General features: G+C 37.3%; 1 protein-coding gene across 3 annotated transcripts in view; it reads right to left on the reverse strand.

Moving 5' to 3' along the window:
- Positions 1 to 12,466, reverse strand: part of MTFR1 (mitochondrial fission regulator 1) — a 53,196-nt gene that overhangs the window by 37,872 nt on the left and 2,858 nt on the right. For 2 of the 3 annotated variants that reach the window (XM_001495100.5, XM_070222208.1), the window contains exon 2: positions 1,986 to 2,128. In XM_001495100.5, coding sequence (XP_001495150.1) covers positions 1,986 to 2,051 — 66 coding nt within the window. In that variant the 5' untranslated portion in view covers positions 2,052 to 2,128. Of the gene's footprint in view, positions 1 to 487; positions 621 to 1,985; positions 2,129 to 12,466 lie in introns of those variants that run through there. The other variant, XM_023648531.2, reaches the window with a different exon arrangement.

Raw genomic sequence — 12,466 nt, forward strand, 5'->3', positions numbered from 1 at the left:
AGAATGTGGTTCATCTTACAGCTCTGCCACTTATTAGCCAGGTAACTCTGGTCAAGTCAGTTAAACACTCCGAACCTCAGATCCTCACCTGTAAAAAAGTGCTGTTCTAGTGAATGTATATAATATATGAAAAAGAACCGGGCATAGTAAGCCAGTCAGTGATAAGTATTATGGTGATGCTGATGCGTATAGTAAAACACGAAGAGCTCATCATCACCAGTTGTCCTAATGGCAAAAACAAAACCCTGATCTCAAAAAGTGTACTTTTTCTTTTAAAGCAGATAAACTAAGATAGAAAATAACCAAAGGATCAAATTGCTTTACATTAGAAGAAAACTTGTTTTCATATATACTTTCAGTTAACTGATTAAATTTTATGATTATGTCCCCCCCTCAACACATAAAAAGTGATCCTGTTCATTTGCTACTAGTAGGATGGGCCCTCAGTTGTGATTACAATATTGGAAGTAAGTTAATGCTCTCTTACCCGGTCCATTCTTTGATGAAAGGCACCCGTTTTACAGCTCAAAATGAACAAAGCGAAACAAAAGAACAAGCTAAATAAAGTGTGTTATCTGTTCCTGAAACAAAATTCTGCGCTTTGGCCTCAATCAGCACCAGTCACATTCGCCTGAGAGGGGCGGGGGGATGACAGAGCAGAACCATGGGAAACTCAGCAGTACTGAACGGACCTACACCATGTGTAAGCCACTGTGCTGGGTGTTTCACAGACACTGTCACTGAATCCACAGGCTCACTGTGCAGGAGCAGTTCTTCTTATCTGCAATTGGTAGATGAAGAAAGTAACTAGCAGAGATCAATTTCAGACCCGGGTCTGTTTGAATCCAGGACCCACAATCTTCCACTAAACTACACTTCTTACTAAAATTGCAAATAAATAAGAATCATGAATTGTAAAGCTTCACTTTTTAAGAATCATAAATAACAAAAGCTTCCCGTCTTTCTGAAAGCAAAAGAAATTCTTCTGCTGTCAGTACTAAAATGTTAATCTACCCTGTAGCCAAATGGTGGTAAATAACGAATGAAAGGCGGTGTTGCTGCATTGTCAAGTCTAAAACATAGGAAGATGTAACTGAAAAGATGAAAATATTCACTTTACAAACCATTTTCCTATTGCTGATCCTCAAGCTAACATTCTTAAACTTATGCAGCTATAAAAAAGGTAATTTTATTTGGTTGTTTGCTTTTTGTCTCCAAAGAAAACAGATGTGACTTTGGGGCACAGGAGGGGATTCATTCAACTTTCCCTTAACAAGATGTGAAAAGACACAAAATAAAAACACAAAGTAAAAATAGTGCATTTAGAAGTATACCCATATTCAAATTATATAATCTGCTCATATCTTTAATAAATAAAACTTAATTTCATGTCACCAATAACAAAAAATTGAATTTCAAAATGAAAAACAAATATTCCATAAAATATGTTTGGCACATCTATTGTTGGATCAATAGACAATACTTTTAAAAATGTCAAGTTCAGAACTAACATCTTTGGCACAGAATAACCATATTATACTAATTTTTTTCTTCATATCTATAGTTGTTATATCTTAGGAAACACGACTTACCTTTTACTTTAAACAGCTGTGTGATAAACCACATTGTAAGAGCATTCAATATTAACAGTTCTACAACATTCAGAGCTGTCAAGGGTTAGTCAGACACATTTTAGGCAATGATTTCTATATATATTTAAGCCTTTTCCTCGCTAATAACAAATGCATTGCTTTTAACAGTCACATGAATATAGGTAAGTTTTCAATGTAACCCAGAAACTTACTCCCCTACTTAGGAGCTAAGTAAAGATTCACTTTTATGATTTACACAGTAGGCAAATTAAACAGTACATAAACAAAATGATTTCAAAATATTGTTCATATACACATTTATTTCACTTTCTCAGAAAAAATTCTTAAAATATCTAAATGTCTGTATCTTAAAAATGAATTCTGAGTACTCACCGACTGCATGCTTCCTCCAACCTGTTGAAAAACCATCCTAATTAGGCACTTAATCCAGCCCAGCATTTAGATGGCAAGGTCTCTCCAAATTTGCATCTCAAGTACTTCAGGCACACATAGCAGCACATGGTCCATAAAGCACACTAAAATGTTAAAATGCAATTACTAAAACGAAATAATTATTCTTTAGAATCTTTACTATTTGCTACATGTCTCACAAAGTAAGTCTAGTCAAAAACATGTTAAAACTTTGTGTGTAAATTTACTTAAGAGAAAACAAATTTTGCTTGTGATCAGTTTGGAATAAATATTACGATTTTTTTTTTACGTATTTTTTTTTCCAGTCAGGGTTCTTAGAGCTGGAAGCAACGAAAACCGACTGCAGCAAATTTAGTAGAAAATATATTTATGCAAAGCTACCTAGTAGATGATCACTTCAGGAGGAGCTGACTTACAGGCTACCCAGCCAGGAAAGGCAGCCAAAAGTGCAGCAGGCCTGGTCCTGGGAAGACACCCCTGGAACTGCCACTGCCGCCGCTGACAGAACAGTCTACCCTTCCCACTCTGCTGTTTCACCAGCTCACGGCGGCATTTACTTGGCAGAAGCTGCCTGGCTATGGTTACAGCAGGTTTTGCCTCGCACCAAGAGTCATAAAGGAATACCAGGAATATGGAACAGGAATTCAGATGCTAGAAAGTCAAAATAACGACAAAAGTCCTTTCGCACTCACTGGCACTGTAACCCCTGCCCCGTGCGCGCTCCCCATCAGTATACTGCATATCTGACAAAATTAAATTGTTAACTCTTATGCTGTAAACCAGTTTACTCAAAGTGCTGGTCTCCAATGAGGCAAGGAGCTTGCACGAGACTAAATCCATCTGCTGCTTCCTCATCAAGGCAGTCAAGTTTGCTTTAAAGAAATAGCTGAGGGGCTGTCCCGGTGGCATAGTGGTTAAGTTCACACTCTGCTTCAGGGGCCCAGGGTTTGCAGGTTCAGATCCCTGGGACGGACCTAGCACTGCTCGTCAAGCCATGCTGTGGCGGCATCCCATATAAAGTGGAGGATTGGCACAGATGTTAGCTCAGTGACAATCTTCCTCAAGCAAAAAAGAAGAAGACGGGCAACAGATGTCAGCTCAGGGCCAATCTTCCCCACAAAAAAGAAGAAGAAAACCCAGCTGAACAAAACAGTGTACTTAGCAATTATATTTGATTTACATTCTGATGTAAGCTCATCCCATCATAGACCAGGAATAAAGAGTTTGTGGTCTACATTTTGAGAACTTTATGAACAATTACAGAGAATGGGGGAAAAAATAAAGGTGCCACAAATATGTGAGACAATGGGTGAAATATGAATTGAAAAGAGCCAGGCCCCAATGAGAGATGAAAGTATGTAAGAGAGTCCTAAGCAATGGCAAGAATATATTTATTGATAACTATGAAATGGTCATGACTAGAACTTTGGTGAGACAGATATATTTTAATATCAACAACATTTATCATTGCTTGTAAGAATGAATAATACTCTGAGAGTTAACGGGAGTAGAAAAAGTAAAGGGCCAAAAATAAAGTCAAAGCTGGAAATGACTGACAAAAAACCTGATCAGAGGAGCCAGCCCCGTGGTGTAGCAGTTAGTTCAGCATGCTCTGCTTCGGTGGCCTGGGGTTCACGGGTTCAGATCCCAGGCGCAGGAAGACCTACACCACTCATCAAAGCCATGCTGTGGCAGCAGCCCACATATAAAATAAAGGAAGATTGGCACAGAAGTTAGCTCAGGGCCAATCTTCCTCAAGCAAAAAGAGGAGAAGTGGCAACAGGTATTCGCTCAGCGTCAATCTTCCTCAACAACAACAACAACAAAACTGATCAGAGAAAAAGGATAGTTTTATTTAGGATTTGAAAACCTGTCACTTTTTAAAAAATTGGGATATAATTTACACAGAAAGCACACAAGTTTTAAGTGTCCAGCTTGCTGAATTTTTTATATATATAAACCTGTGTGGAAATGTTTTATAGATCAAGCTATAAAACATTTCCAGAAGCCCAAAAGCTCCCTTGGGCCTCTACCCAGTGGGTATCCATGCCTCACCTATCTAACCACTCTTCTCACTTTTACAAGCATATATTAGTTTTGCCCACTGTATGTACTCTTTTGTGTCTAACTTCTTTCACTCAACATTGTCTGTGAGATTGTCACATTGTTTGTGAATGATAGTTCTCTTCTCATTGCTACGTAGTATTTCATTGTATTACCATACCACAATTTATTGTTCGTGAACATTTGTGTTGTTTCCATTTTTTACCTACTACAAATAAAGTTACTAAAACAATTCTTGCACCTAGCATATACACATAAGAAGTCACTTCTGTTGAGTATACACCCAGGAGTAAAACTGCTAGATCATAAGATATACAGAGATAGAAATACAGCTACATCTTTATAGAAACTAACACTTTGTAGCAGCTACAGTCCCAGGAGCACGGAAAGAAGAGAGCTTCTGCCGTTCTACAATCTCTACCAGTGCTTGGTGTTGTTGCTCTTTCTAATTTTAGCAATTCTAGTGGGTTCTTCATATGTTTTGGGGGCATTTTGATATCTTCTTTTGTCAAGTGTCTCTTGCTTGTTTTTCAAATGGATAGTTAAAAAGAATGTTTTTTTAATTATTTTTGCCAAAAAGTGATGTTTTGCAAGTCTGGGCTAGCGATAAAGATTACGGAGCACTGGCTTAGAAAAAGGAGATGGAACCCTAACAGTGAATGAGCTAACTCATACAGAGTAAGAAAAAACTCATTAGGGCTGACTTAAGTCCCTCCCTATCGCTCCGCTATAACTTCAGCTGAGTCTTCTCTACTCTAAGTCCTTCCCTAAATGGAATTCTGCACTTCGGCCTCATTAGCCCTAGCAAATCAATAAATATATCTTATATTCTTGCCAGTACTGGGTGATTTTAATCTTCACAGAGATGATACATACAACAGAGTGCTGTACAAGTCCATTTATATAAAGATCTAAAATGGGCAAAACTAAAAGTAAGCTAATCATCGATTAGGGTTTTAGTTTTCTTTAAGTTTTTTTAATCTCTGGAGACAGGGGTAGTGACTGTTAGGCCTGGGAGGGATTTCTGAGGGTGCTGGCAATGTCCTATTTTTTGACATAGAAAGATACTTGGGTGTGTTTATTCTCTGAAAACTTATCAAGATATACACTTCATACCTTTCTTAATGTAAGTTATGCTTCAAATAAAAGTTTTAAAAACACATAACCTTTGACCAAGTTATGCAAGTTTCAGGAATTTCTCTCAGAAATAAAAGTTTTAAACATAAAGACACATGTATACAGATATTTTCTGCAGTGCTTTACTCACAAAACTAGGACCAACTTTAACGTTCATCAATAAAACAACTGTTAATTGTAGTACAGTATACTCATAAAATATGCATCTACTGTAAGTGAGCCACAGTCTAGATAATGGCATAAACACGACACAGGAAGAGTAATATATTAAGCATCATTTCATTTCATTTGTAATACAAAAACAAAAATTCTCAACCTTTCTATGTATAGAAAGATACATCAAGCTATTAAAACTGGCGGGAGGGGGTAGCAGTAAACGTTTCTCCGTATGGTTTGTACTTCAGCCAAGGCTACACAGCATGTTTTACTTTTCATTTAAAAACAAAATCTAGAAGTTAAAAAAACAAATTGTCTTACCTTCGAGCTTTCACTCAGATCCTCCTCTGACCCACCCTCGGACCACGTGGAGACCTTCGGGCTCTCCTCCCCTGCAAGTTTTGTCAACCTAATCCATCCCTTCCCACCTTCACTTCCTTCTACCCCACGCAGCCCAAAAAGCCCACTGCTTTGTCAGTATTTTCAACCCTTGTTCTTCTGTCTTGTTTACTCTATAAGCCAGAACTTGATGAATCCAGAAGCCTACATTTCCTACAACTGGGTTGTACAAAAATTACTAAACCTCACAGTTTGATCCTGCTACAAATGTACTACCTCCAATCTCAACTGGGCCCTCATGCTGCCTAGTATCCTAGGAAAAGCTTATTTTCTTACTCCTTTCCCTCCTCCGTTCTCCAGAGCAGCATTCAGGCATTCTCCATCCTAGCCAAATCTCGCCAATCCTCCCTCCGTCATTTCTCAGCAGACGACCAAGCATACCGCTTCAAAGAATACAGAAGTCATCTAACAGGAATCCGTCCACGTCCTGGCACCCCACATGCTTATCTACATCTGCATCTGTTCTGTCCGCCATTCTCTCCTGTCCCCACTTCCAACGAAGTGCTCAGGATGACAGCCCCTTGCCTCACAGGTCTCACATGAGCTCTACCCTGTATTAGATGAATTCTCTCTCCTCTCCCCTACTAACTTCAATCACAAGTCATCTTCTGGTTTCCACCCTTTGCATTTAAACCTCAGAAATCTCAAACTCCTTAACGCTCCTCCTTAATCTGCTGCTCGTGTGTTCCCCACCTCAGAAAACGGCACCCACGCTGTCAACCATTCCTCCTTTCTCCTTCATCGTCTATGGTCAATCAAGTTCTATTTTTCCTCCTAAATGTATCAGATTCCTTTTCCATTACGCTTACTGCTATTCTAAGCCTGTACTATTACAAAAAATCTATTAACCAGACTATTTGCCCCCCAGTTTTGGTCCCCTTTCTGTTCACTCTCAATATCGAAGTAGGTCCTTTATCATCTAGTCTCTGTTCTTTCCTATCCTTCGTTTCTTTCACACTCTACTCTTTGAATCAATCATACAGATAATTCTAGAAATTCAACACACTCTCTGGACTTTTCTTTTATCTAGTATTCCACCTACCTACTGTAGCCCTATACCAAGCTACCTCCTCCTAAACCTTTCTTTCAGCTTAGCTCTCCTCCTCCAAGAGGTCTTTCCTAATCAACCAGGATCAGGACCACCCTGTATGTATCCCCTACATAGCACATTAAAACAATGTACCTAAACTGCCCCCCTCCCCCCAGCAAAACTCCATCTGATTCATCACAGTGATCCCAGCACTTAGCACAGTGTATGGGATATAACAGTTGCTCGATTCACATTTGAATATTAAATGACAGGCACCTAAGCCTCAAGCCAGCGCCTCTTCTACACTATCTCAATTCTAAACAGATTTCTAAGAGGAATTTTGCTTCCATTTATAGGTGAACTAGGTAATTTCAGGCAAATCCTCCTCCTGCTGAGGACAAATAAACTAGTCAGACAAAATATAGAAATCATCTATTTGACAGCATCTGACAACTACCAAGGCCGAGATGTATGACCAGGCCAAGAGTTGGTTCTTTGAAAAGACTAACAGAAAGGATTGACCTCTAATGATATTTATCAAGGAGAGAGAGGGCACATATTACCAGTATCAGAAACGAAAAAGGGACATCACTACGAATCCTATAGGCATTAAGAAAAGCACAAAAGGCAAAAGAAAGCTATAGTGGAAGAGGTTACAATGGTGGGCACCTTTGGATGGGGGTGGGTAATAGCTGGAAGGGAGCATGAAGGAGTTTTCTGCAGTGCAAACAATTTTCTATTTTTTAACTTTGGTGGTCATTACATTGATGTTTACTTTGTAATAATCTATTACATTGTACATTTATGTCTGTGCATTTTTCTGTTACACTTCACGTGTGTTATACTTCAAAATAAAAAAGGTTTAAAGAAAAGATGGCTAAGAATCAGTCTGCATTTTGTTTTCTAGGTACTGTATGACTATTTATAATTTAACTTCTAGAAATTTTATGATAATGGTATAGGCTTATAGGCTACTGCAGCATAGACTGTAAGAAATAGTAAATTACTTTTTGTGGGGAAGAGTGATTGGCAGGCCAGGAGAAGAGCAAAGCAAGACTAAATGAGAAATAGATGAACTTTGACAACAGATTTTCTTTTCCCTCCACAAATACTATGAAAATACATAATAGTGTATACTTAGACTGATTAAATTTGACTTAGACAATCAAATCAAAGATAACGCAAAATAATACTGCTTTCAACTAAAGTGATGTATGTTTTTGAGATAGTTATAATTAGTTTTAAAGTTATTAGCAGTTTCACAACAACGCTGTTAGCAGTAATAACAAAACGTGGGGCCATCCTCGTGGTGTAGTAGTTAAGTTTGTGCACTCTGCTTCAGTGGCCCAGATCCCAGGTTCAGACCTAGTACCGCTCGTCAAGCCACACTGTAGCATCATCCCACATAAAACAGAGGAAGATTGGCATAGATGTTAGCTCAGTGACAACCTTCCTCAAGCAAAAAGAGGAAGACTGACAACACATGTTAGCTCAGGACCAATCTTCCTCACACACATAAAAAAATAACAAAAAAAACCAGTGTCACTAAATTTAAAACGTCAAAAACTTTAAAAGCTACAACAATACAGTAGTGCTTACTTTTATAAGGTCTTTGGGAACTATTCAAGGAAAAGGTAATTTAATTTTCTTCACAGCACCAGAGAGCAGTATGACCATTTTATAGGGGCTGTGGGGGAGTCTCAGAAGATTAATAGAACATTCTTAGTTATTCAGCTGGCTAAATTATGAGGTTTTTTTGTTTTCAGAATACTAAGATATTAGGTAAATTGTATCAGTGCATCCCAAATGACAATCTACATTCTGGTGTGAAACAATGATACAAAAGAAAAATAAGGACCATGAAGGAAAAACCAAAAACTTAGTCAATTTAAAGTCACTGTCCTCTATTTTGAGATCACGTCCTTCTTATTTTTGGTGTAAAAATGCCTTTTCTTTGAGGACAGGAGGACAGTAGATGGATGTTACTTGATTTTTAAAAAACTGTCCTTACTTGTGACAATGAAAAGTTGTCAACCCTAAGTCAACACCTCACTCTACTTTCTGGAAATTAAACTTGAAATTCAAGTGTAGTGACCACCGTAACACTTCACATCAGTCTGATGGAGATTTTAGGTCAGACACTTTATCACACTACAAAACCAGGATACAGTATTCAACATACAGGTATAAATTATTGGCAGTAATTTAGAATTATTCTATATGGTTCATGCAAAATTAAATATACTCCTACATTCCCAGTGCCTAGCACTGAATCTTACATATAACTGTCATTTTTCTCAGTCCACAAATGAATAAATCCCATGACCTATACTACGTCTCTCAACAAAAAAACTGCTTAGATAAGAAGTCTAAGAACATAATCTAATTAAAACTCAATGAAAATTCTGTCAAGTTGATAGGCTTTAGATATGAAAACAAAACTTCTGAAGGGCATTTTCTGTCACATTTTTAGAGGTCAACTTTCCCTCTGTAAAATAAAAGAGGTTAGAGGTAGTCTAATATTTCCATTTGAACCAAAGATCTGCCATCTTCATGTAAGGATCTCTGAAAGATGTACAACCTTACAGTGAATGACATAAGTATTTTCTTCTTAAAGTATTTTTATTTTAAGCATTCCCATGCAAATGAATTAAGTACTCCAGCATCAATTTTAAAACAATCTTTTGAAAAGACTGTTCAAATATCTTAAGTGATCTTGGACATCAGTAGAAACAAACACACACAATACTTGGAAGTCAATAATATTTCTTACAGACTAAAAGTGCTTTCCTTGGGCCCAGCAAAGTGATAAAAATTCACTATTAAAATGATTTGGGTAAGTTATCTAATAATTACTGTCCCTTGCATATTACGCATATAAAAAATTGCCTTACCAGCAAAAATCAGTAAATTATACCTTTGTAAATGATGTTTAGTTTTTAAAAGCTGGTCAGGGTACTGCCTGAAGCATTAGTTGTAAGAGAAAATCTAGAGGCAAACTAAACGTCCATCAAAGGGAAACAGCTAAAATAAATTCAACATACCTACCCATTCTAAGTTTATGGCCATTAACACAAAAAAGATAGAACTATACATGAAAGGATTCCATGATAAAAAGCTAAATGAAAAAAGTTGCAAGCTAACATATATATGTGATTCCATTTTTTAAAAAATAAAACAAAGCATAGAATACTGGTGAAATAAGGGCTGGCCCAGTGGCATAGTGGTTAAGTTCATGCACTCTGCTTTGGTGGCCTGGGGTTCGCAGCTTTGGATCCCAGGTGCAGACCTACAAGCTGCTCACCAAGCCACACTGTGGCAGCATCCCACATACAAAACAGAGGAAGACTGGCACAGATGTTAGCTCAGTGACAATCTTCCTCAAGCAGAAAGAAGAGGATTGGCAAGAGATGTTAGCTCAGGGCCAATCTTCCTCACCGAAACAAAAACAAAGAAAAAAAGAAAGAAATAGTGGCAAAATATTTTATGTACATACATACAAGAAAAAAATTTGAAAAGATACCAAAGCTTGACTTGGCTGTGTCTGAGGCTTGGTGACAGAATCCTCCACTTTTTCTTCTTTATACTTATGCAGTTCTGTATTGTGAGTATGGTTTTTTCCAAAAAGATATACCACTTACGTAATTTTTAAAGACCAGTAACATTTTTAAACTAAGTGAAATTAAAAAGTACAGATATAAAAATTATTCACTCTTTGGATGATATAAGCAAATAATAAACATTAATAATAAATAAACTTGGAGGAAAATAGTATTTCTCAACTTCACACATGATTTATGATTTATTTTGGGATTTAGGATTTTTGTCATATCTGGATGCTCTTAATCTGTTAGTTTAAGTCAATTAACTTTAAAAAAAATTAAATCAATTTACCCAAATCCCAAGCAATAATATCTACACAATCAAAGCTTGATATTCCAGGATATTTTTCTCAATACACTTATTTTTCTTTTTTAAAGACTGGCACCTGAGCTGAGATCTGTTGCCAACCTTTTCTTCTTCTTCTTCTCCTCCTTTTTAAAGCCCCCCAGTACACAGTTGTATATTCTAGTTGTCGGTCCTTCTGGTTGTGCTATGTGGGACGCCACCTCAGCATGGCTTCATGAGCAACGTGTAGGTCTAAGCCCAGGATCTGAACAAGTGAAACCCTGGGCCGCCCAGGCGGAGTGCACGAACTTAACCATTCAGCCATGAGGCTGGCCCTCAATACAATTTAAAAACCTTAACTATAGGTTGCACTCCCTATCTGAGCCCAAACAGACTGGGATAAAGAGAGAGAACCTTGACTGAAATAAATACAAAGTTGACTCCTGTTCTACCTAAAGTCATCTCTCTAGGAAACTAGCCTACTCTATTGCCAGTACACAAACTACATCAAATCACTTATCAGTATACAAGAATTCCATTTCAAAAGTCACTAACAAAATTTGTTAAAGAAAAAAAATCTTAGTTATACTGTTTTATATATTAACATATTTATGTATTAAAGAATGCATTATGATGAATGCTTTTTTCAGTCATGGAAACAATTTAACTTTCCTATTTAAACTGACTTTTTACGTTTTAATCCACAACCAACTAACACTAGCCAAATCCAGTTGTATAATTGTGAAGTGATATCAGATATTTATACAGTACAATGTATTTGGTAATAATTGCATGCAGATTGACTGGCTGGCAACAATCATTAACGAAAGAACTGTTTCAGAGGGGGCATGTGCTGGTCTCTAAAACTGCAGCCCTGAGTCCTCTCTGAGCTGAAACACAGAGTTCCTTTTATTAGTCATTCTGCAGCTTTTAAGAGAAAAGAGATAAGTAATTTAGAAATCGATTTGCAACTTACATATAATAAATGATTATTATCCCTAATGAATATAAATTGCTTCCAAACAAGAAGGAAACGATCAGCAGCCCAATGGAAAAACAGGAAAAGGACATGAGTAGGCATTTCATAAATGGAAACATAAAGGGACAATAAACATGAAAAAATGTTTAATGATCTCACTAGTGGTCAAATCAATGTTAATTAAAACTGTTATCTCTTTTTCTCCATCAAATTGGCAAAGATGAAAAGGAGGACAACCCAATAGTGGTAAAGGCACAGGCAAAGTGCAATTTTTCTCGTGGGCAACCTGGCCATACGTACATAATAGCAACCCCATTTCTAGAAATGTGTCCTAAAGAAATACTCTGACACTGACAAAAATCTGAATAGAGGGGCCGACCCATGATGGAGTGGTTAAGTTCGCACGCTTCGCATCAGCGGCCCAGGGTTTCGCCGGTTCGGATCCTGTGCGCGGAGATAGCACCGCTCAGCAGGCCACTGTTGAGGGGTCATCCCACATGCCACAACTAGAAGGACCCACAACTAAATAAAATATACAACTATATACTGGAGGGATTTGGGGAGAAAAAGGAAAAATAAAATCTTTAAAAAAAATCTGAACAGAAAAAGCTATCCTCTTAAGTATTTTGAATAATAGTTTAAAAAATTGGAAAAGAAACTGAAATGTCTAACAAGAGGATGGCTTAAATACACAATGGTATCTCATGCATAGCTTAAAAGGCTAAACAGACATTAAAAAGATAGTTTTAAGTCTGAAAAAGAAAGCTGGTCAATACACAATCCAGATTA

This window comes from Equus caballus, chromosome 9 (assembly GCF_041296265.1).
Source record: "Equus caballus isolate H_3958 breed thoroughbred chromosome 9, TB-T2T, whole genome shotgun sequence".
Lineage (NCBI taxonomy): Eukaryota > Metazoa > Chordata > Mammalia > Perissodactyla > Equidae > Equus > Equus caballus.